This window comes from Solea senegalensis, linkage group LG13 (genome assembly GCF_019176455.1).
Source record: "Solea senegalensis isolate Sse05_10M linkage group LG13, IFAPA_SoseM_1, whole genome shotgun sequence".
Classification (NCBI taxonomy): domain Eukaryota; kingdom Metazoa; phylum Chordata; class Actinopteri; order Pleuronectiformes; family Soleidae; genus Solea; species Solea senegalensis.
In genome coordinates this window covers 22,352,058-22,376,004 of record NC_058033.1, presented here as the reverse complement: position 1 = coordinate 22,376,004, position 23,947 = coordinate 22,352,058, and the positions used below count along the sequence as shown (strand labels likewise).

Here is a 23,947-nt window from a genome sequence, read left to right as displayed (position 1 = left end):
AGAGTGAGAGAGTGAGTGACCGCCTCCTGAGACATCACACTTCCAGGATGATTACTCTCAATGTTCTCGCCTTAATTACCACCGTTAGTGAGATCGCCCGCTGGGAAATTAAGGTAATTGATCTACTTATTGCTAAAGTGCAGACTCAAGCACGGCATCGTCTCTATTGACTGTCAATTTTCCAAAGGCGATGAATAAGCATGGGAGTCACCTGGTGTGTGTGCGTGCAGTGGAATTATGATATAATATGTTTAGAAATATGCGAGGTGTTGCTGTGAGTAGTAGAGTTATAGTGAAATATGTATAGTAGGTTTGTTGGTTGTCTGTCTTGTAATAATGCATAATGCTAGTAATAATTTTACTTCTTCTGACAATGAAATACGGAATGAAATCATTGGTCATAACTTGCAAACCAAATAAATGTTTTTTATAAATTGAACTGCTCAATGACTTAGGAAAGAGAGCAATGAATATCAATAAATTGGAATGGAATAAACAAAATCATTTACTTTGAGCCAGTTTTGAAAATAAATCACAGCACATTAAACCTCTAAGTGATACTGTCTGTCATTATGTTCCAAATCCATTTAACTTATAAACACTTGTTTATAAGTAATATTGTCTTTAGCAACCACTGCTTAGGACCATTTACACCGTTTATCCTGATAATTCAAAGTCTTTTCAACACCAGCTGCTCATGCCTGCATTTAATGAGTGAAGCTGACATCTGCTGGCCAACTCTGAGCAGTGCAACTATAAAAGAGAAAGCTGTGTGAGCTGTTGGATCAAACCACTGTGGTCCTTCTGCCCCCCTCATCCATGCTGCAGCTCCAGTGTTGACGTGTGGGTAAGTTTTATTTAGGCTGTTCATTTTAAACACAGGAAACTAATAGAGATCTTTAGAGGTTTAAGGCCCCAAACACTTCAGAAAAAACAGAGAAACAGAGAAAGAGAAACATACATACATCATATTTATGAAAATAAATGACGGTCATACATGTAAAGCACCATGCTATGTTAAACTCTTTTTTTAAATTATTTTATTTGTGTGTAAAATATGTTTCAAAGAATAGTTTTATGGATCCAGTCTGTTCTGTGCTAGAAAACATATCTTATAGTTTTTACTGTATTTATTTCCACAGTATCACACTAATTTTTAGGTCTAGTAATTAGACTGGTGTATTTATGTGTTAGTAGTATATGGGCATTAATAGTCAAAAGTGTCTTGTGTGTTTAAGAATTGGGTTAGGGTTAACTAACCCTTAGTGACTCGTCCACTCACCTGTCCCTTTCCCAAGTGCAATAGGCAACTACGGTGGCCTCCACGTGCCAGAAAGGATGTTGTTCTTCATTTGTGTTGTGAGCTTCCTTTTTGTCTATTTTGGCTGCTGTAGAAACACGTCTGCCTCCGTAAAGCAAAAAAAGCCTTTGACTAAAAGCTACAGGACCCAAACAATTTCATTTTTGTTTTACAAAAAGTGCTAATACACTCACACAAACATAATTAGCATGGTTAGCATATTCAATTCCAGCCCCTTTATCCCCAAAATGTTACAAACTGGACATTTAACATGTTTTAATAGTTTACCTATGAAGCTACTTCCTCTAACACAGTTAAAAGTTGCTACGTGCTAATGTTGGTTACGTTATCACGGTGAACGGACAAACAGGTGTGATGCCGAGTTCTGCGCGCCTGCCGGGAATTGTGTTCATGCGACTGGAACGCGCAACGGGCCTAGCGACGTGCGCGTCCACGGCTCTCTTGCGTAAGCGCGCCTGTCACACAGTCAACGCGCACGTAAGCTAGTGGCTGTTATTGGTTTCTAGTGTGCGGTACAGCTGAGATGGGAGCCCTGAGTAAAATACCACATAACTGCTACGAAATTGGTCACACCTGGAGCCCGTCGTGTACGCAGTCGGCACTGGATGTGGCCCGCGGCGCTTTGGAGGTGTCCTTCAAGATATACGCCCCCCTGTACCTGGTAAGTTTTCGCCGTTCGAGCTGCAGTAGTTGGGACATGTAGACTCTGGAGCTAAAGTTAGCTAGCTAGTTAGCTAAGTTTGTGCTGACTAGTTGTGATGAAACGTCGCGAAGATGATCTGATAATGGACGCGAAGTGTTTGAGTTTACTCCTCTGTTTGCTCTGGAGAAGTGTGTTTGACATGTTAGCATTCAGTGTGTGGAATACTTCGACAACAACAACAACAACAACAACACACGCACACTGTGCTGTGTGAGTGAGTGAGTGAGTTGGGTGTGAATTTCGACAGGGACGCGATTTGAAAAAGTCTTTTACATACATCAACTTCTTGGTATCACGTGACTTTGAACATGCATGGTTGCTGTCCAAGAATTTAAGAAACTGCTGATCTAGTGGGATTTTCAGGTGCGAGGAACAGAAAATACCCGGTGAGCTGCAGCAGCTGTTCTCTGGGTGGAAATACCCTGTTGATGCCAGAGTTCAGAGGAGAATGGACACACTGCTTTGAATTGATAGAAAGGCAACAGTAACTTAAACTTGAAACAGCAGCAGAAGATCACAGTGGCTGCCACTCCTAGGTGTCCTGTACCTAATGAAGTAGCCAGTGAGTGATAGTGTAGTGATAGTGAGTCAAGAGTCTACACTACAAACACACCACAGGTCCACTTTCAGGAGACTCCTTGTATAATAGTAGAAGCTAAGTCCAATCCAAGATGGTTCACATAGGTTTGTCAGACTTTAGAATATTTGTTAGATATTCCAAAGATCCACTGTGTCCTTATATTGTTCCTCGCAGCAAAAAAGTGAGAATGTTCTATAATGTTTTACCAGTAACAATGTAAACATGTGTTAACTGTGAGCAGAGTATAGTAGCTTAGCACTGTTTTACTCATTTCTATGTAAATGTGGTCATTGGTCTCCAAACAAACAGCACAGGCTCACTGAGAGTTCACTTTATCCAACTCATCCAGTTTAGCTGCATGTTTCTAGCTGTAGTGGAGAGATTGGCCTTGAGATTGGCCTTGAGATTGACCTTTTTTTCCTTATCAGAAACCCTGTTACAGTTCTGCACTGGCTGAGTTATTTTTATATACATATGTATATGTCCTTTGCTGTTATATTTCACCTGAATGACCTAATATGTTTTTATCCATAACAACATATAGATCATGAAATTGGAAATCTCAGAAATTGTTACTCACAAAAAAGTGGAAGTTGACACAAAGTGGAAGTTAGTTGACCATTTAAAATGTCAGTGTGAACTCAACAGTTGACAGTTGTTCGATTATGATTTTTAGACCTTTGGTGTAGAACAACTCAAATACGTTAGTTTTAATAAATACGTTAGTTTTAGTAAAACTGGTAAAATCTGCTTTATAAATAAACCTACCATGATTTCCCATTTTTGCATTATGTGTCATAATGAATCAGAAAGGAAGTCTTTTGGTTGTTAATAAACACAATGTTGGAATATATTACACACACTTGAATGTGTTAGAAATCCCTTCTCACAGAGCCAAATTAGAATCAGTGTTGTTAATCCAATCATTATTTCCAGTCCTAATGGTGCTAACAAAAAAAAGACCCTGAATTGTGTGACGCACAGAGCCATAAAGATGTAAGGTGCTTCTTGATTACAGGTCGTACAGATAGTGTTTCAGACGGTGGTCATGCCTTAAGTAAAACATCTAACACGTAGCAAAAGTTAGATGGTGACCATACCATGTTCTGTGTTTTGCAGATAGCAGCAATCCTAAGGAAAAGAAAGAAGGACTACTATTTAAAGAAGCTTATCCCTGAGATCCTATGGTCTACCTCGTTCCTCACTGCCAATGGAGGTCTCTACATTGTTTTCTTCTGCATCATCAGGTTAGTAAGAACCAATGAATGCCACACAGATACACACTCACACACCGCTTGGCTGAGCTCAAGTGTTGGTGTGGTTTCAGAAGCTGAACCTCGTGCACATCTGAAGGTTCGTCACTGAAACTAATCATGTAGTGGTTCACAAAGTAACCACAAAGAATTGGTCTCATTTGTTTTTTTAGTTCTGTAAATGTCTCCTGCATTTGTGGAATCACATGAAACATTTACAGGAATGCGTGTCTTTTAAGATTGTTGCAGTATGAAGTGACTTTTTAGTGCTATTAACTTTGTGCCTGTGTGTTTGTCTGTAACCGTGTGTTCATTGCACTGCTGCCATGGGTTTTCTCCTGGTTAAATAAAAAAAACACCTACATAAGCTCAGAATACACAAGAAATACAAAAGAAGGAAAAGGAAAACAAAAGGAATCAGGTCGGACATAAACAAAACAAACACAACTCATAATTCATAATAACTTTGTATATTTCCAACTTTAGGAAACTGTTGGGTGGGTTCTACCCGTGGTCTGCTGGCTTTGGCTCAGCACTGCCTGCCTCCTACATCGCTATCCTCTTGGAGCGTAAGAGCAGGTAAGATCACTGCGCTGCAACACATTTACCAGGTCTAACATTGTACAAAATAACACACTCTGTTTTCTGGACCCAATAAGATTATTGTGTACATCTGAAGTATCAGGGACGTATTATAAAATGTTAAATTCTATGTCTCACCCTTTCTCCCCCCTCCAGGAGAGGGCTGCTGACAATATACATGACAAATCTCGTAAGAACTTCTCATTTTCATTTAAATATAGTTTGTTGTGCATCAGGAGACACATCTGCTCGTGACACTCGGTGTAATCTTGTTTTTTAGGCCACTGAGACTCTGTTCCGCATGGCCGTGACACGAGGCATCGTCAAACCCATCAGATACGGCGAGGTAAGATGACGAGGTTTGGGTCAAAGGGAGCAGAATAATGGTGCTGATCTCGAGTTTAACTTCAGCATTATCAGCATTATTAGAATGGTATCAGGACACTCAAAGCAGAGTCAGCAGTGGATTCCTGTTTTTAAATGATTGTTGTCTTTATAATAGTTATCAAGTGTGTGTTGTTTCTTCTGCTCTCACTGTCAGGAAAAGACAAACTCTCACACTCCTGCCCAAGGGCAGTTGGGTGTAGATGTGGATAAAGGTAGTGTTAGTGTTTGATTACATAGCAAAAAAGAAAAAAGTCAAGCTGACAAACTGGTTCAGAACAGAAAAAGAGCTGGATACTTCTGTCTGTCTGTCAGTGGGTGAGTTTGTGTTAAACAGTGTTTTATGTCCACATTTTGATGCAAACAATCCCACCAGTATGATTTTCTTTAACAAATCACTATTTATTCAAACCAAGCAACTGCACATGTACTGTGGGCTTTTGACAGCTACAGTAATGGGGTGTAGGTCTGTGGAGTTGGTTCTAAACAAAGACTCCAAACAGAAACAGACCTCAAAACAACAACAAGTGCATTCATCTGTGAAAATACAGCTTGTGCTGCGTCCAGACACATAATCAGTGTCATGGCCTGGGATCATCTGCTATTTCGGGTCTTTCAGCATCATACACCCAGTGTCCAGTTAACCTCATGCTTCTCTGGAGTCTCTCTCTGCTGCTTCGGTTGTGCTGTGGATGGCTCTTCTCTTTCTCTCCATCAGTCTCCAAAGTGATGAAGAGATTGGCCTGCAAAGCCCCTGCAGACTACTTCAGCTGGGGAAAGACTGGCCTTCCGTCCGGTCTGCTGGCAAGTCCTGGCGAGTTCCATGTGTCTGGAGAATTTCTGCTCAAAAGCTTCCTCTCAGTGATCTTCCTGTGGGACTGTCAGCTCCTGCATCACAGCTGGCTTTGTGGGCTCAGACACCAGGACGATGCAATGTGGTCAGGGAAGTTGTTCTTTCCCAGAAAGGTGCACATACGGTTGGAGACTACACTGAAGATGAACTTTGCTTCAGTGCCACAGTAGAGAGATGATGTGGAACCGGTCTAAGTGGGTGGATTTTTCCTCCTTTGTGATCCACTCTCCGATGTTTTGGGATTTTTCACCTTCTCCAGAAAATCTGCAGGATCTTCCACAGACGTAGCAGAAGTTTGGGGCAATTCGGAGCTCTCTCAGCTCTCTCAGTTCTGGTTGAGTTCCTTCCCTCTGTGCTTCTGCTGCAGTTTCTCCTTGGTGAACTTGAAGGTGCTGGTGATGAAAGCTGCATGTGTCTGAGCCTTTTGTCTCTTCACACTCCTCCAGCTCCCACCAGGAATCTTCAAGCTGTGCTCGTTCTTGCAGATTTTGTCACATGCATCACTGCACTTACTCGTAGCTCTTTTTTCATTGTTGAGAAGAAACGCTTAGAAAAACAATAACAAACAAATATCAGAACTAGAGTCACATCTCAGAAGTGTGTGTGGGGTATGCATCAGCCGCCTGGTGTTTTATGTTAAAGCACTATCAAATACTACATGAATTAGCACCTCTTCTTGGTTTTCTTAGTTTAAATGTGTAATTATTTCTACAGGTCAGAGAGCGGGAGATCCGGCCCTCACAATATGTTCCACATTACCAGTCTCAAATACATTTGTCCTTTTCAGAAGACAAAAGCAGACACATATATGAAGTGAATTGCTATTAGCTGTTAGCTTGTTATGAAAAGAACTTGCCTGTTTGTGTCACTACTGGTCTTGCGGTTCCACCCAGCACCACATACAGATGTTAATATTTCCTCTTTCTGTCTCTTAGGTGCTGCTGTTCTGCATCACTGCGTCCCTCTACATGTTCTTCTTCAGGTCAGAGCAGCTCGTCAGGATTGTTTTCAATATTAGGACTGAACTTGTGTAGTGAGTTTGAATCATTTCTTTGTTTGTAATGGCAGGAGTAAAGATGGTCTTAAAGGCTTTGCCTTCTCTGCGTTGAAGTAAGTCTATAAGTCTAACTCTATTCCCTCTGGTGCGTTGATTCAGATTGCTGTCGTGTTTTGGGGTAAAGCTCACAGATGCCTTTTTTCCTGTCACAGATTCATTGTCGGTAAAGAAGAAATTCCGAGTCACTCTGGCGCAGCAGATCATGTCTGTGCAAAGGCCCATGAGGGCACAGCTGCTGTAGAGACCGAGGATTCGCAGCCATCAGCAGGACGGTGCAGCTCCAGGAGGAAAACTCTGGTCACCTACACCAGGGAGCTGCTAGAATTGATGTGAGAGAATACACAACATTACACACACACACATACATACACACATGTAGCAGACTTGTCCCCAGTAATTGTGACTTGTTTTTTTTTTTGTTTGAATGTCGCAGATGCAAACATGGTCCAAGACACAGATGTTGTAAACATTACCAAGACAACTGCATTTCTTACTGTGTTAAGGTAAGACCTGGAAAGTCCCTTAACCTAGACACTACAAAATAATAAGAATAGTAATACTCACTAATTATGTCTGTTTTGTGTGTGATTGTCCAGGGTTTTGTGCGGATGTTCAGCGTTGGCTACCTGATTCAGTGCTGTCTTAAAGTGCCCTCAGCCTTCAGGTATATGTTCTCCAAACCCTCGCGCCTCCCGTCTCTCTTGTACAACAAGGAGAACTTCCAGTTGGGGGCTTTTCTAGGATCCTTCGTCAGCATCTACAAGGTACATTTCATCCTTGCTATTTATGTCAATGATATTATGCACATGATCTACATCATTTCATATATCCAGTGTGCCACATTTGAATGAATGGCTCCTCACGTACCTGGTGTTATGTTCTCTAACAGTCACGTGCTTCTCTTATCTTTGTATTCTTGGTATGTTACGTTAAACGTTTGTTTGCATTCACTTAGGGAACAAGCTGCCTGCTGCGCTGGCTGCGTAACATCGATGATGAACTCCATGCACTTATAGCCGGTAAGAAGGGATTGTGCAAACTGTCAGACAAATTCTTTGTGGAGCAAATTATCTGTTGATTTTTGCCGTGACTCACTGTGTTTGTTTTCTTTTCCTTTTCTCTGTGAAGGTTTCCTGGCTGGCATTTCAATGTTCTTCTACAAAAGCACATCAATATCTATGTATCTCTTCTCTAAGCTGGTGGAGGTAATGGAAACAATCTGTCAGAAATCTGTTTGGAGTTTCTTATTTTACTCAGTAAAGGTGTTTATTGGAATAACTAGTTTAATATCCAATATATACAAATTGGACATGACACAGAGATGGTAATAGTTAAGTTAAGGTAGCAACACACAGAGTTGACTTATGTTGCCATGTATTTGTGTGTACTTATCTCCACTCACTAGTTCATCATTAACCGCACATGTGTTGTTCTCTGTCCTTAGACCATGTACTTCAAGGGCATCGAAGCCGGACACTTCCCATACTTTCCTCATGCCGACACAGTCCTGTACGCCATATCCACCGCTATCTGTTTCCAGGCTGTGAGTAAACCCGAGCACAGACGTGCACAGACGTGCACAGACGTGCACAGACGTGCACATGCATATCACACATGTGTGAGCTTCACTGACTGAGGATATAATGTGTGTCACACAGGCTGTGATGGAAGTGCAGAACCTCAGGCCTTCATACTGGAAGTTCCTGCTGCGTTTAACTAAGGGCAGGTATGAATGAATGACTCTTCAACGATCACAGATAAATATTGTTTTCTTAATCACAGATTTGATTGAGATTGCTGATTGTTTTGCTCTCTTTTTCCCAGCACACCTTTCACCTTTACACTGTACTGTAACTAATAAAGGACTGTCTTATCTTATCTTACCTTAGATTATTATCGATAGATTTTAAGGTTGTTTCTCTCTCTCAGTGATCCGTGATTTCCTGTGTCTTCCTCCAGGTTTGCACTCATGAACCGACACTTGCTCGATGTGTTTGGGACGCAGGCCTCCAGGGACTTCAAAGGGTTTGTGCCCAAACTGGACCCCCGTTACTGTGCAGTGCTTCCACCGGGGGGCGACATCCAGCTCGGGTGACGTGTGGACCAGGATATGGGGAGAAGGTTTTGGATTACCTCAACGTGAAAGAGGCTGTTTGCCTTTTTCTTTCTGAGCAATGTAAGGATTTTGTAAAGGTGTTTCTGTGAGCTCAGAGCTGGTGGTTATGTTTTGAAGAATCGTCCCAGATAAAAAAAAAGTCCAAAGCTGGGTGTGATGAATATTAGTGTGGTTTGTATGTATACACTTAATAGCGGACAGAATTGAAGACATTGATGATTAATCACGTGAAGTTATTTCTCATGTGACAAATACTATAGTAAATATTAGTAAATTAAAGGTGCTGTTCACTCAAATCATGAACCAAAAATTGGCTTTTTTGAAAAAATGACTCCAGTTAAGATGCAGCAGATGTCATTTTATTTTTACGTTTTTTTTTTAATTGAAATGGGTTTATAATTTTACAGGTTACTTGAACGTGATTTGGGGCGGTTTCTTTCACTCACATCTGAGGGAGAATCTCATTTGGATTAGTGAGAGACGGTAAAAACTGGTGAGAGATAATGTGCTCAAACAGTATGCTCTTCTGTACTGGATAATGGGCGATGAATTGAGATTTGAATTTGGGGAAACTCTGAGGTTAAAAGGTCACTGTCTATCTAGGGATTTAGACAGATTTTACTCATAATTTATCTACATTAACACACTTGATTTCAATGAAGTGATGCACCTTTTAATGATACTTAACCGGGTAAAAGAAAAGACTGTGCTAAACCTGGAAGTTAATTTTGAGAACATGATGCAATATCTTTGTTTGAGACCTTTAGTTTATTAACTGTGGATAAATCAAGAGTAAATACATCTGTGGGAAAGTTTATTAAATCCATTGTATACCAGTAAACTCTTGACACTTCACATGAATGGGTGAAATCAGATCATGTATTTACAACACAGGCAAAACTTAATTACTTAAAAACCTACACTTGTATTTGAGTTCCTCCCTAACTGTGTGAAATATTGATATATAAGAAACTTGGGAGATAATTTGGTTTAGGACTAACAACCAATTTATATTTCATATTTTACTTCACATTGAATTACTGTGAAGGATGGATGTCGAGTTAAAAGTTGTGACTTTTACTGCCTTAATGTTGCAATGCAAGGATCATTTACAAAGATCTGAACCACAAAATGTGTTTTTCACCTAAATTTAAAGAAGTCACAGCTTCTGTCCTTTAAATTTAACTCTCTAAGGATTCAAACTGAAACTTGTAAACTAAACATTGAACTTGTTTGATTGTGAACACATAAAAATGTGATGGAAATGCGGTTGGCTGTTTGAATATTATTTCATGTTTACTGATGTTAAACATTTCCTGACTGTTGACTCAAAGATTTACTGAGACTGAACGTTGTGAGAGGGGGTAACATTTTGTTATTTGCGTCAACAAACGCACATCTCGGCCTGCATTTGATTTTCAACACTGAAAGACAAAGATATTTGAGCTCAGCTAACCTAACCTAACCTCTTAGAGAAGCCATGATTGTAAAATTCACTGTGCTACATTCTTGGTTAGATTCAAACAGATGTGCCTGATAAAGTGACATAATAATAATAATAATCTGTCATGTTGAGTTATAATACTACTCTGTGCAAATGTAATTGATTCATGTATAAAGGTGTACATTAAAATATTTTTTTTGACTCTAAGAGCATTTTATATGCAAATCTTACATGGGATCCTTTTAAAATGCAAATCAGGTCAAAGCTTGTATGAATGTCCAGTATTATCTGCTGTTTCACTGTGCTGCCATCTTATGCAAAAAAGTCTATGGAAGATCAGGTGTGTCACATTTACATGCACGTATATACAGTATGTATGTATATATATATGTACATATAAATACATGTGTATATATATATATATATATATATATATATATATATATATATCTATGTATATACCTATCCCTGTTATCTTTTAACACTATCTACTAAAATCATGCATGTTTGCGTTCAAGCCTCTTGGAGAACTGTAATGAAGAGCTTCGAACAGCAGAGGGCAGCATTGGACCGCTCGCTGTACAGCCTGCCGGAAATACGTAGTAGCGGAAGAAGAGGCACTCGTCAGGGGTGACGTTTTATTTTGAAATACGGAGACAGGAAGTGGACAATTGTGTTACGTATCCATGAGCCATTTCAGTCACACGAATAACAACAAAAGTCACCATCAGAAACGGACTTTTAAATCAAAGACGTAACCATGGGAGGGAAGAATAAACAGCGGACGAAAGGAAATGTCCGGGTAAGTGATTCTAATGCTAGCAATAGCTCGTTAGCACACGCTGACATGTACTTTAGTAGCTAGCACGCTACATGTGCTATAGCGCTCTCTACTGTTATAATAAAGTTACGCTTCCTAACAGCCACTGTGTAATTATAGGTTTATTATACTCTATATGTCATGTAAGGCTTAATACCGACGTTATTACTTTTGTTGTTGTTGTCTTATTCGTTAACTTTCTTGGTCCTAGCCATCAAGTAGCGGCCGTGCTGCTGACGTACTCACCCGGGAAGGTGGTGTCATACCTGGGTTTGTGGGCTTCGATACGACGGTGACCTCGGAGCTGAGTTATGTCCCCGCTGTCCACGGCGCGGAGGAGATAGACAACCTCGTAGATGCTGATTTTCGCCTGGTGCTCAGGAAACTTTCCAAGAGGGATGTTGTCACCAGACTGAAAGTAAAGTTTAAATACTCAAGTTACACTTCATTGTACACTAAAACTATGTGCTCCAGTGCCATCTAATGTACACTGACAGACCACTTCATTAGGTACACAGGTCACCCATTAAAGTGACCAAATGTTGTGGTTTTTGCTGCTGTAGTCCATCTGCTTTATGGTTGAACAGATGTTCCTCACAAAGTGAGCGTATATATGCAACTGCCTGATATTTAAAATAACATAAAAGTGAAACACAGTGTCTAATTGCGTGTTTGAGTTTACCCCAGGCTAAGTGTGAGTGAGTGAGTGAGTGAGTGTGTGTGTGTGTGTGTGTGTGCACACGTGTGTTTTGCAGATATCTATGTATTGATAATGTGTACACTTCACAGGCTGTGCAGGACTTTGGTTCCATGTGTCAGGAACGGGACGCCACAGAGGTTAAAGGGGTCCTGCCATACTGGCCAAGGATTTACTGCAAGATATCAATGGTACGCTGATCACACAATCACAACTCATTTAAAGGACAGTCAGGGCAGACCATGGCCAAGAGGAAAGGAATTGGGCTTGTAGCTGGAAGGTCGCTGGTTCAATCCTGGAATGGGCCAAGGGGGACTATAAATGAAACGCAAGCCATTTTCAGACATGACCCAAGTAGGATTGGGTCTGGAAATGATCTGGAGTGTTACCATTCACATAAGACAAAAGCACTGTCTCTTTCACCAGACATCTTCTGCTGCGTTGTCACATGAGCCAAGTCAAATATTATCTGGAGATTGTTTTTGGGAGATGGCCGGAGAATCTGCGAAGAATGTCCGGGCAACATTCTTGTTCACATGCAAAATCTCACTACATGTTTGAAAGCAACTGTGTACATACAGTGTGTCACTGCTCATGTTTACAGTGTGCACATTATGAGAATTTTGTCTTCTTCATCATCATCTGTCAGGATCACGACCGTCGGATCAGGGAGGCTACACAGCAAGCTTTTGAGCAGCTGGTGCTGAAAGTACGTCGGAGCTTAGCCCCCTTTCTGAAGAGCTTGATGGGCCACTGGATCCTGTCCCAGTGTGACACTTACACACCTGCAGCCTCTGCTGCATGCCAGGCCTTTCAGGCTGCATTCTCACCCCCTAAACAGCCAGAGGCGCTGAGCTTCTGCAAGGAGGAGATCCTTATGGTAAGTATGCATGTGAGTGGCATTCTAATGAGATAAATGAGACTGAATCCATTGTTTTTTTTTATTCTGTAGGTACTTCAAGATATTTTGTTAAAGGACACTGCAGATACACTGAGTGACCCACAGTAAGTTAACACTTATGTTTGTCATAACTTCAGTGGTAAATGCACAATGACGATAAATTCTAGTAGCGATTTTCCTCAGGCAATGGTTCTCCTTGTTTTCCAGAATTGTGACACAGGAAGAGAGGGAAGCCAAGTATTTGCGCATGCTGACCAGTTCTCTGCTCGGCGTTAAGAGACTGCTCTCCCTGCTTGTTCAGAGTGACAGAAAGGCCCTGGAGCAAAGACTAGAACATCTAATGAACTCTGGCAAGTTCTGGAAATACAGCAAACACAAAACACCACAGGTATGGACACTGACTGGACTGCTCTGCCTTTAAAAGTTGGTCCAATGTCTTAAACTAATAAATTATGAATTTCTCCATTTGGTATGTTTACATAATTAAATATAAATCAGGTAAAATAATACTTTCAATGTTTGCTCTCCCACTTGAATGAGATAGACTCATCATGGGGGTTTAATTGGATTTTTTACTCTAATTGAAATTCATAGTTGTAAAAATTGAGAGGGATTATACGTAATAATCTCACAATGACAAGGCCAAAAGGTTCCTCTATAATTCCAAATTCCCATAATGATTTTTTGAAAGAGATTAAAAAAAAGATAAAAGATTTGTTTTAATTTTTATGAAACAATCTGTCTTACACTTGAGTAAACTGAGAAAACTTTAGGATAAGCTGTTGTAAGGATGACGTTTCCCTATCTAATTGCTGTTAAATGTTGCTCTGCAGGTGCGGGGAGCATTCTTCGAGATGGTCTGTGCTCTGTCTGAATTCACTCCAACAATAGTTCAGGCTGAAGCAGCACGACTCTGCCCGGCTGTGCTCCTCAGCATTGATGACACGGATCCATTAGTGTTGCCTCCTGTGTGGGAAGCTGTTCTTCATGTTGTGTCTACAGTCCCAGTAAGTCTATGTGCCATTATTTTTAGTTTTATTATTATTTTTAAAATGCCATTGAGCCAGTTTACTAAACAGATTTGATTTATAGCTCATCGTTGATGTCCCTGTTTCTTTTCTAGGATTGCTGGTCACATGTGAATGCAAAGAAGGGTTTCCTGCCTAAACTTTGGGCTTTACTGAAAGAGGGTGGTAAAGGCATGGCGAAAGCACTGCATCCTAATCTGATGCCACTACTCAGCAAACTGCCCCAACAAGTCACTGATCAAACCCTGGACTTCTATGCCACCTTCTTTACTTCCATCACACAAGGGTAACTTGTATTTGCATCATTATACAATGTCCATTTTGATAATTTCCCAAATTCTAAACATGCAACATGAAATGCTATTTTCCAGATCTTATACACGTAGTAAAGGCTACACTTCATTGCATTGTGATGCTGATTCTTTGTCGTTTCTGTGCATTATAAATATATTTTATTCAGAATCATATTTAATTACATACTCACGCTCAATATCACATTTCGTGTCTGATACTGATACTGATTACAATCTTGTCATGTTATTGCTTTTAAACTACAATGCTGTTTTGTGCTGATTTATTTACCGCCTAGCTTCTTTAATTTTTTTAATTACACACACGTAATTCTCCATCTGTGTAACAAATGTTCTTCTTTAATAAGAAATAGAACTTGTACAACATGAAAAGCTGTTGCTGGTTTTTCTTCACATTTTTACAGTCTCTGCAGCGTGAAGCATAGAATATACAGGATGTTTTGATTTATCATATTTTGTATTTTTCTGATATCCAATCCAGTGATTTTCATCCCTAATTGTTCATGTAAAATATCAACTGTATGACACTTGTTACCTTTGGTAACGTTGTGCTATTATTCCTTCTTTACACTGACTTTCATGTCTGTCTGTCTGTCTCAGCCTCTCTAGTGAGCGTGCAGCAACAAGTCCATCAGAAAGTGCAGTTATTGTAACTTCATTTGTTGAGTGCTTGAGGTATTGCATACTGCACAACACCCAACAAGAGGACGATCAGAGAAAAATAAGGACCATGCTCATTTCTCAGCAGGTGGGATCACATGATAACTTGTATTCTCTTTCCTACTCTGTCAAACTGACCATGTGATCACCTTGTTAAATTGTTGTGTTGTCTTTTTGTAGCTCCTACCTCTACTTGAACAGGCTCTTGGAAATTCCTTACTTCAGAATGGTCCTCTCTTCCTTTTGGTCACCGAGATGTTGATTTCCTGGGAGAAGAGGGCAGGTTTACTTGTTGAAGGTGAAACAAATGACAGCAAAGATGTCTTTCAAGAGCTTCTGGCAGACTTTTGGGAGGAGCTCGGTCTTGTCTTTGTGCGTTATGTTGACAACGAGGAAGCAGATCCACAGGCCTTAGAGGGCATAGCCACCATGCTGCAGGTGAGTTTTAAGAAGAATCGCTGGTTCAGACATAATGTTATGTTGACGATAAGGACACAGCAAATTTATCTGCCTGTCAAAAGTGGTCAAAGTGAACCCGAAAACAAGATGCCCTAAATAAATCTACTCTCACTTTCTCCTGTGTCCCCAGGTGATGCACTATCCTGAGAGAGTAAACAAAAAGCACGGCCAGAAGAAGAAATCTGTCAGGATCTGTTTCTCTAAGCCCGAGGACAATGACAAAACTGGGGTTGGTGGGGGTGATGTTGAGAAGCCTGTGCAGACGGTGTCAGAGCCTGCGGATGAGAAAGCTCTAGGTTCCCTGCAGACCCAGCGCTTTGAGGATGTTGTGTGCCAGCTGGCACAACTGTGCTTGGTGCATGTAAATGAGAAAAACTCAGAGAGACATCTTGTTTTTCTCTCCCTTCTCCTACGGTCCTTCCACACACCAAGGGTCTTCAATGTAAGTTAAATTTGACAATTCTAGACAAAAGCGAGTGTCTTTCAATGATATAAACAACGATCACAATTTTTACAACCCATTAAGTCATCTTTTTAAAGAGCCAAATGTGTGACCTGTTCTCGTCCCAGACACTGGTCGACCTGGATGACAGAACAACAAAGGAGAGTGAGCACGGAGACGATCTGAACTGGAAAAATCCAGCGGTTCAGTTCCTGCTGGAGCGAGTGATGGTGTGGCTGACTGAGAAGGGCCGCAGAGACACTCAGCACCTGGTGGAGATGGTTTTCAGCTCACTCCACTGCTGCAGCCACCAGGATACCACAAGAATACTTAACCACGTCACCATGGTAACGTAGAGCTCTGATGTCATCTTTTTTGTCATAGGTTTAAATGATATGTTTTTTGTTCATTTTGCTGACATACATGATCTTTTCTCTGCTTTCTAGATGAATTTACAGTGGAGGATAATCCTGCAGATTATTCAGAGGGTACGAGCCAGTGACTTTACACAGACTTTAGTCATTTTTCTTACCTACTTGTCATAAATGTCAGTGCTTCTCTCCTTCTTGTCCTTTTTCAGGCCTGTGCAGATCCTCAGACTCTGAAGAGCTGTCGGGATTGGCTTAAAGGTTCAGTTCTTGGCGAGCAGCTCCTGGGACTGACTGAAGAGCTGTGTAAGGTGGGATCCAGTTCTACGGCTTCTACAAGCAGCCATAGTTGGACACTTATCAGCCTGGTCCTCTCTCAACATCACAATAATGGTGAACACACACACACACACACACACACACACACACACACACACACACACACCAATAAATGCTATTTTTAAAATGTAGATGTTTTTACTGACTATACAAGAAACCTGTTGTTCACAGAGCCACTGATAGGGGAAGTGTACATGGAGAAGATCTTGGAGAAGCTTCACGCCACTCTGTCTGAGACCAAGAGTCTGTCAGACTCAGGAAACATGGAGCCACTCATCTCCTTCATCTGTGACGTGGCCTCCACGTTCTTCTCCTCTGTACAAGACTGTCTTCTCCTTCTCTCTGCTGAAGAACTCCTGCTCAGTGTTTTCCAGCTCACCGCCCAAGATCAAACTCACACTCACTTGTCTGGTAGGTACTCACACCGTTCTCAGTCACATTTACCATTTCTGTCAGGTTCACTGAGTATCTCATTTGTGTTGACGTTGCTTTGAAAGACTCACTGTTGGATAAACTGAGGGACGTGTGTGCTGCTGGGGTCCGGTCATTGTTCCAACACTCTGAATATGAGGTCAAGGAAGGAGGTTTCCTGCACAGTGTGGCTGTTTGGCTGAGAAACCGACTTCTCACTGCATCTCTGGATATTAAAAGGTAACAGAAACCATGAAACCTCATTTGTTTTTCTACAGTTTCCATGTATGTTGTTCTAGCTAACATCTCCTGGATCATATTCTTTAGTTTGCAGGTTCTTGTGTTGGCTATAGAGAGCCTAGTGGAGACGATCGTCTCTGTCTGCCGTGAAGACTCCTCATACATCATACAATTCTTTACCCTATTGATGCCGAGCCAGACAGACTGGACAAGAACCAGACAGGCCTTACCTCCTCAGGTGAGTTACCAATCGTCATCCTGTCATTCTGAGTGCAGGTCCTGGGGTTGAGTGAGGAGCTGTGGGACGTTCATGTGACTTGTGGTTCATTTTCAGTGGATCAAAACACCCTTACTGTCCAGTCGTCACAGAGCAGTTTGCAAAAACCCCTCCGTGGACATGCAGACGTTTATGGAGCCAAACGTGGTGCCGGCCCATTTATGTGCCTGTGCCGTGTTAGGGACGGTGGCCAGGACTGTTGTCGACAAGCCATGGGAACCAAAGACGACACAATCACACCTGCCATCACTTAATTGCACAGGTATGCACACACTGGACTTTTTTTCATGGTTTAGATGAATGTCACTTTGATGAAACGTGTGTGTGTGTGTGTGTGTGTGTGTTGGTTTGACTCAGTTTCAGAGCTGCTGTATGCACTGCAGTGGTGTAAGGAGACTGCGTACAGCCCTTCTTTATTGTCTGGTTATCACAAGCTACTGAGTGACTGTGGGCTGTCAGAGGGACTTTACAGTCAGGTTCCTGTGACAAGTCTGCTGGAGACGCTCTACTCAAGGTGACAAAAACAAACTGGGCTATAATTCACTGACACATGATTGAGATGTAACACCTAAACTCCAAGATGAATGTTTTGCCTTAGTTCAGTGAAATATCTTGTGTGTTTCACAAGTGTTTTGTGATTTTCTGTCTATTTAGAAGTTTAAAACCACTTTTAACTGTTTTCTTCAATGTACCTTCAGTAGAAAAATTCAATCTTAAATGACCTGACATGTTATTGTGATTTTTTTATTGACAGGGACTGATGTTTTTGGCCATATTGTCTAGCCTTATATTAGGATTTTCTACATAAGCAGATCTTTAAGTCGTCTGGTGCATTAAGCCGCTCTAAATGACTTTGTTTTTCCCCCCCGTATGATAAATTGAAACCATATCCACTCATTATATCATGCACTGTATTAGGTCAATGGAGGACGGCGGGCTTTGGTCTCTAACTCTTGAAAACTATATCCACACCAACAACTTGACAACCACTTGCCTTGCAGCTGTGCGGCAGCTTTACAGCGCAGTGGAGAGGTCAGTAACTCGTACCTGTACTTGTACAGTATGTTTTCTATTTTTCATTTCACAATGAAAGCATTTCTTACCGCTGTTTGTTTGTTTGTTTATTGTTATTCTGTTTGTCTGCTCAGTTGGTTCCCGGTGTCTCAAAGCAAACTGAGCACGCTGCAGGTGCTCTGCCCGACCATGACCATAAAAGACAGAGAAACTCTTGTCACTCTTGCCACGGCTGCAATCATCAACTGGCAAGAGGATGAAAGTAAGAAAACACACATACCTCATCTTTATATGATGTATATATGCAATTATTTAAACTTAAACCAAGATCATTATACTTGGGCCTGTGTGTCACAGATGTGTATGGGTGTCTGGTGGTGCTGCTGTGCTGCTTAAAAGCCAACACAGACGTAGAGGAGGAGATTCTGCAGGCTATCCTGGCCACGATGATGGAGTGGAGGAACAGCAAGGAGGACTGGTTCCTTTTTGGCAGGTATTATTATTATTATTATTGTTGTTGTTATTATTATTATTATTATTATTATTATCATCAACCAAACCATCACCACATTTACTGTTATTGTTCTACTGACTTACCCACACTCACTTTCAGTGATCTGTCTAAAGCCACAGCTGAGCAGTTGAACTTTACCGTGGAAATGATGCGTTTCCTCTCGTGGCTGGTGACTCATTGTCCGACAGTTCTTGGCAACAGCCAGTGGGACTTCTTGCTGTGCTCCATGTTAGCCTGGCTGGAGGTGAGATGTACATCATACATCTATGGTGAAGTGGCTTCGAGCTGTCGCTCACGATGCCATTTGCCTTTGTTTGGTTTTCATGTTGTGTTTTATTTTCTTCGCTTCTCTTTATCGGTTATTCCAGACTGCCAGTGAGAATGTGAGCAGTCTGTGGAACCCCTGGGTGCAGTTATTTGTGTGCGAGAACACGGCACTGATCGTGAAGCTGAACCAGTTCTTTGCATCGCCCTCACCTGACACTCTGGAGAAGCTGCCCTCAGAACTGGCTGCTGAGTGGAAAGACTTCTTTATTGAGGGAATCTACAACCTCATGTTGCCTCTGCCTATAAATATTACAGGTGAGATTTGGACTGTAACACGTTCTTTGAGACATGGAAACACCAAAGGTTGACTTGCTTTGCTTTTTGGTGAAGTTTCTAAGAGGCTGTTCAGCATCTAAAAACGTGTGGAAAACACATGGGAGGTGTTTTTGAGCTCCGATCACATCTATTTTCATAGAGTCAGCCAACACGTGGGTGCTGACTGACTTTACCACAGCCTCATTGAATTCCTGAATGCATTCAACTAAGAATTGAATTCTTAGACAAACAAAGACGACGGATTATCAGCACGTCAGTTCCCTCACAACAACACAATGCATGTGTGGGGAAAAGGTTCAGAGCTTATTTTACAGTCGACAAAGCTCAGTTTGACCAAGTACCAAAAGACTGTAAGCTTGTGCTATATTAGATATATTAGATATGATGTGGACACGCCCAGAATAGACACTGAATGGACACAGTCGTCCAGTTGCAAAACAAGCATCAACTTTCCCTGTGAAGCAATTTGACAGTTGTTGCACCATGATATGTCGTGATACTTCATTTGCAACCAGGCACCTATTTGGCTGATACTAGCTGTCAATCACACTAATTAAACTAGTTCTATTAAAGAAGACCAGAACATTGCAATTACAACCATTATTAAAATTAGATGTTTCCTGATGTTATAAATCCAGTGAGAAAGTACTTTCCATAGACTTCCATTCAAATCGAAATCTTTTTGCAACCAGCAAAGTCGCCCTCCAGTGGTCTCGTCTACTGTCCTTTTTCTGGGCTTCTCTTTTCACTCTAGGAGACATCGTCTATGATCATAAGGCTGTGCTTCTGTTCACACATCCTAAAAGTTCATGGTCCTTTTTGTCTTTTCTGTGTTCACACGCAGATGTCTTCCCTGAACCGGATGACACCGCGTTCCCTCTGGCCGTGCTGCAGTCGGTGGGTTTGGCTCTGACATATGTGCCCGTGCAGCAGCTGACTCAGAACTCCCTTCCACCGCGGTTCATCGCTGACCAGAAGACAAACCTGCCAGAGTCCCTTCAGACCCTCCTCAACACTTTGTGTCCCCTGCTGCTGTTCAAGGCCAGGCCTCTGCAGATCACCGTCTACCATCTTCTGGAAAAGTAAGGCTTGTGTTCATATCCATGTGTTCTACTCTTATCTTTAGAGCAGTGCAGACGTGCAGACGTGCAGACGTTTGGAATGAGAGTGAAAGATAAGTTAACGAAACAAAATGAACACTTGGTTCTTGTTACTCCAGGGTGATGCCTCAGCTGCCTGAGTGCGATGGAGAAGGAGACAACAGCAAGTCTGATGATGATGGAGACGAGCCATGTCTGTAAGTTAAAGGATTTTTGTTAGAGATGATGTTTTTGAATGTGATGTTTTTCTCACAGTTATCTTCTGTCTCTAGCTCTCCTCCAGCGTCTCTGATGTCCATCCTGTCCACCTGTGAGGAGCTGTGTGATAACATCCTGTCGGGAGTCCAAGTCGGAGAGTTTGCAGTGGTCCAGCCTCTCAGTGTGGAGCACTCCTGTATTCTGGGATACTTGCTTGCCTGGAAGCTGCTCCTCAATTTCTTCAGGTCCTCGCCCTCCCATGTGAGTCATGACGAGTCTTCAGAGCAGTCTCAAGACTGTTTGTGTCTGTAGGATATTCTGTACAAAATGGTATCATTTGTACTTCCTAGAATATAGATGTGCATGGAAACAAATAGAATCTTGTTGAGAGCATGCTTTGAGGTCTGATGTTGATATCATGTACTGACTGCTCCTCTGATTTATGTGTAGCTGCGTGCACATTATGCACAGCATCTGAAGAGAAGCTGCTCCTTGAACAAACTTCTCCTTCACCTCTTCAAACTGATGCCTGAGACCCCCGTGTACCCAGGTCAGGGGGCGGAGACAAAGGAGACCAAAACCTTCTTTACGGAGCTTCTGTCTCTGGCTGTTGACAGTAAGTACGACACCCGCAGTCTCGACACCGGCCCGTGAGATTTACACACGCTCACTTTTCCTCGCTTGTCTGTTTCCTGCTTGCAGAGAGTGACAGTGTTGAGTGGGAGCTCCCTCACCTGGCTTGCAGTGTGTACTACAGCACGGTGCAGGACCTGCCCGCCATGGTGCGGCTGTGGTGGAACAGCCAGGAGAAGCGAGTGAGCTTAGCTGTGGAGAAGTTCACTATCAAATACATCAGCCCTGTTCTCTCCGCTCAGGAGATCTCATCGGTCCACACCAGCACTCAGATGTTTGACAGCATGACTGTAAGTTAGCAGTTACATCTTTACCCTGTAGTTTCCTGAACATGTAACAGAAATGCGATGAAAGCAGACGATTTGATCGGTAATGAGGGTAAACTCATTTCTAAGTGTCTGTCATTGACGCAAAGGTTAATAAGCAGAAAAGCTATTTGAATGATTCCACATTCATTTGAAATCATTAAGTATGATCTCAGCATTTCAGTGTCTAATTATTTATCACTGCCTCAGGTTAAGGCCCGCTCAGCAGCACGGGAGGTGATCGCCACTTACTCTGTGGACGACATCTTTATTGAGCTGGTGATCCAGCTGCCACAGAACTATCCTCTGGGCTCCATCATTGTAGAGAGTGGACGCCGCGTTGGTGTCGCCGTTCAACAGTGGAGGAACTGGATGCTGCAGCTGAGCACTTACCTCACACATCAGGTGGAGACTGAATCACACGCTGGTGTGGTTTGTTTTTAGGGATCTGAAGATGCTAACGCGTGTCTCTGTGCAGAACGGCAGCATCATGGAGGGCCTGGCTCTGTGGAAGAACAACGTGGACAAGAGGTTCGAGGGAATCGAGGATTGCATGATCTGCTTCTCCGTTATTCACGGCTCCAACTACTCCCTGCCCAAGAAGGCTTGTCGAACCTGCAAAAAGAAATTCCACTCTGCGTGTTTGGTGAGTCGTGTTTGTGTGATCTCTGTTGATCTCCCTGTTCCTTTTCTGAACATTGTCAAATCAAATATTAACTTTACACTTTCAAAAAAATGCGTCACAACCATAGGATATTAAAACTACTTCTGATTTTGTTCACTTTTTTTCCCTTGGTCACAATGTTTTCATTCATTCATTCATTCATTCATTCATCTTCTACTACTTTACACTCCACATGAGGGGGCACTGGGGTCATTCCCAGCTGACATAGGGCGATTTAGAGTGCCATATGTGCCTCATCTTTAAATCTGCATGTTTCTGACTGAATGCAAACTCCGACCCAGAAGACCAAGGTCATGAACCCGGGTCTTCTTGCTGCAGCGGGCAGGAGTTGGTCACCACTACACCAACAAATGTGGTTGAATCAAAAAGAGAAATGGGCTGAGGCAAAATGAAATGAATAATGAGCGACAGAAATAACAACAGTACACAGTCAGAGGCTCATAAATGGGTCAGCGAGAGCTTGTCAAGGTCAAAACATCACAGATTAGCAGAGTCCGGCCTCACTAAAGGGAGTGTGTGGGATCGGCTGACTCTCAGTGTGTGCTAGTTTTTGTAGAGCGGAGTGAAGACACAAGGAATTACTTTGTTTGTGAGTACTTTGTCGACAGTTTGTTGGTGGATGTTTCTCGTCGTCTTCTCTCACTGATAACATTTAACTTTGTTAAATGCAACTTCAATTGTTGTTTTTTGTCGTTTTTCTACAGTATAAATGGTTCACGTCCAGCAACAAGTCCACCTGTCCACTGTGCAGAGAAACCTTCTTCTAAAAGAACCGATGACTGATTTCCTCCATCGACGCTGCAGAGATGACGTGATTGTGTGTGTCATCCAGAGAACAGTGAAACCATGCGTTATAATCACACTTTGTAAGCTGTCAACCGTTTAAATGGCACCAGTACATCGTTACTGATGTTTGTCTGTTTATGAGTTTTTATCTGGCTTTTCTTTTTTGTGGACATACGTTTTTTTATCTTTTGAAACGAGCAGGTGTGGAGAAGACCAACCTGTGAAGACCAAAGCTTATCAGGCTCTCCTGTTGAAATGAGTTATTTTTACAAAAGAAAAAAGAAAGAACGGTCCTAATAATGCCATGCCAAAGACAGGTTTCAGAAATATTTCCTAATATTTAGGAGTGTCGGGTGATGATGTGTGATGACTGACATCATAGGGATCACCTGTGAAAAGCAGGATCTTTAAATCACTTTAAATTCAAACATGTAAACAGCATTGCAGTGTGTGTGTGGTTCTCTGTGTACTGTAGGATGCTAGAAAGTAAATAAAATACAACCTGATGATTATTATGAATTTGTTTGATTCTGTAACTGAGGTCAGATGAATAATGCACAAGGAAAGTAAAAGCCAGATAGACTTTAATATTGTTGTTATTAATAATAATATTATTATTAGAATATTGTATTATTAATATTGAATCATAGTGGGACATAGACAAGCACAGGAGACAAAAAGAGGAATAAAAAAACCATCTAACCCACAGAAGAGTCATGCAGACTTTTACTCTTGGATCCACGAAGATTCATACCCTTGACCGCAGGTGTATTATTATTATTATTATTATTATTATTATTATTACATCCATGTTAATACTTCATGGCCTCTTTTCTGTTAATAACAAAGGTTATGCAGGTGCT

At 41.7% G+C, this 23,947-nt stretch overlaps 2 protein-coding genes across 2 annotated transcripts; both read left to right on the top strand.

The window, feature by feature from the left end:
• The first annotated feature begins 1,789 nt into the window (after window positions 1-1,789).
• tmem135 (transmembrane protein 135) lies at window positions 1,790-10,500 on the top strand. The gene is made up of 15 exons (XM_044041709.1): window positions 1,790-1,982; window positions 3,724-3,851; window positions 4,344-4,436; window positions 4,596-4,629; window positions 4,720-4,785; window positions 6,612-6,658; window positions 6,745-6,786; window positions 6,886-7,062; window positions 7,167-7,236; window positions 7,330-7,497; window positions 7,689-7,752; window positions 7,862-7,938; window positions 8,178-8,276; window positions 8,392-8,459; window positions 8,693-10,500. Exons 1-15 carry the CDS (start codon window positions 1,845-1,847, stop codon window positions 8,826-8,828), a joined length of 1,407 nt encoding a protein of 468 aa, XP_043897644.1. The 5' UTR covers window positions 1,790-1,844; the 3' UTR covers window positions 8,829-10,500.
• A 424-nt stretch (window positions 10,501-10,924) lies between these two features.
• Window positions 10,925-23,672, top strand: ltn1 (listerin E3 ubiquitin protein ligase 1). Its single transcript, XM_044041866.1, has 32 exons — window positions 10,925-11,095; window positions 11,325-11,531; window positions 11,903-12,001; window positions 12,460-12,690; window positions 12,763-12,815; window positions 12,919-13,099; window positions 13,545-13,718; window positions 13,835-14,025; window positions 14,651-14,798; window positions 14,891-15,148; window positions 15,300-15,611; window positions 15,740-15,958; window positions 16,058-16,099; window positions 16,192-16,372; window positions 16,490-16,729; window positions 16,816-16,969; window positions 17,057-17,207; window positions 17,304-17,508; window positions 17,604-17,760; window positions 18,165-18,278; window positions 18,395-18,522; window positions 18,618-18,753; window positions 18,874-19,018; window positions 19,143-19,356; window positions 20,222-20,459; window positions 20,597-20,674; window positions 20,750-20,936; window positions 21,126-21,291; window positions 21,378-21,598; window positions 21,824-22,018; window positions 22,092-22,259; window positions 23,003-23,672. Exons 1-32 carry the CDS (start codon window positions 11,054-11,056, stop codon window positions 23,063-23,065), a joined length of 5,298 nt encoding a protein of 1,765 aa, XP_043897801.1. The 5' UTR covers window positions 10,925-11,053; the 3' UTR covers window positions 23,066-23,672.
• Window positions 23,673-23,947: the final 275 nt, after the last annotated feature.

Coding starts and splice junctions, on each gene's coding strand:
- tmem135 (XM_044041709.1), top strand. CDS start 1,845: ATGGGAGCCCTGAGTAAAATACCACATAACTGCTACGAAATTGGTCAC. Junction 6,659..6,744: donor CTCTACATGTTCTTCTTCAG/GTCAGAGCAGCT, acceptor TTGTAATGGCAG/GAGTAAAGATGGTCTTAAAG. Junction 7,237..7,329: donor GCATTTCTTACTGTGTTAAG/GTAAGACCTGGA, acceptor GTGATTGTCCAG/GGTTTTGTGCGGATGTTCAG.
- ltn1 (XM_044041866.1), top strand. CDS start 11,054: ATGGGAGGGAAGAATAAACAGCGGACGAAAGGAAATGTCCGG. Junction 11,532..11,902: donor ATGTTGTCACCAGACTGAAA/GTAAAGTTTAAA, acceptor TACACTTCACAG/GCTGTGCAGGACTTTGGTTC. Junction 18,523..18,617: donor CAACTGGCAAGAGGATGAAA/GTAAGAAAACAC, acceptor TGTGTGTCACAG/ATGTGTATGGGTGTCTGGTG.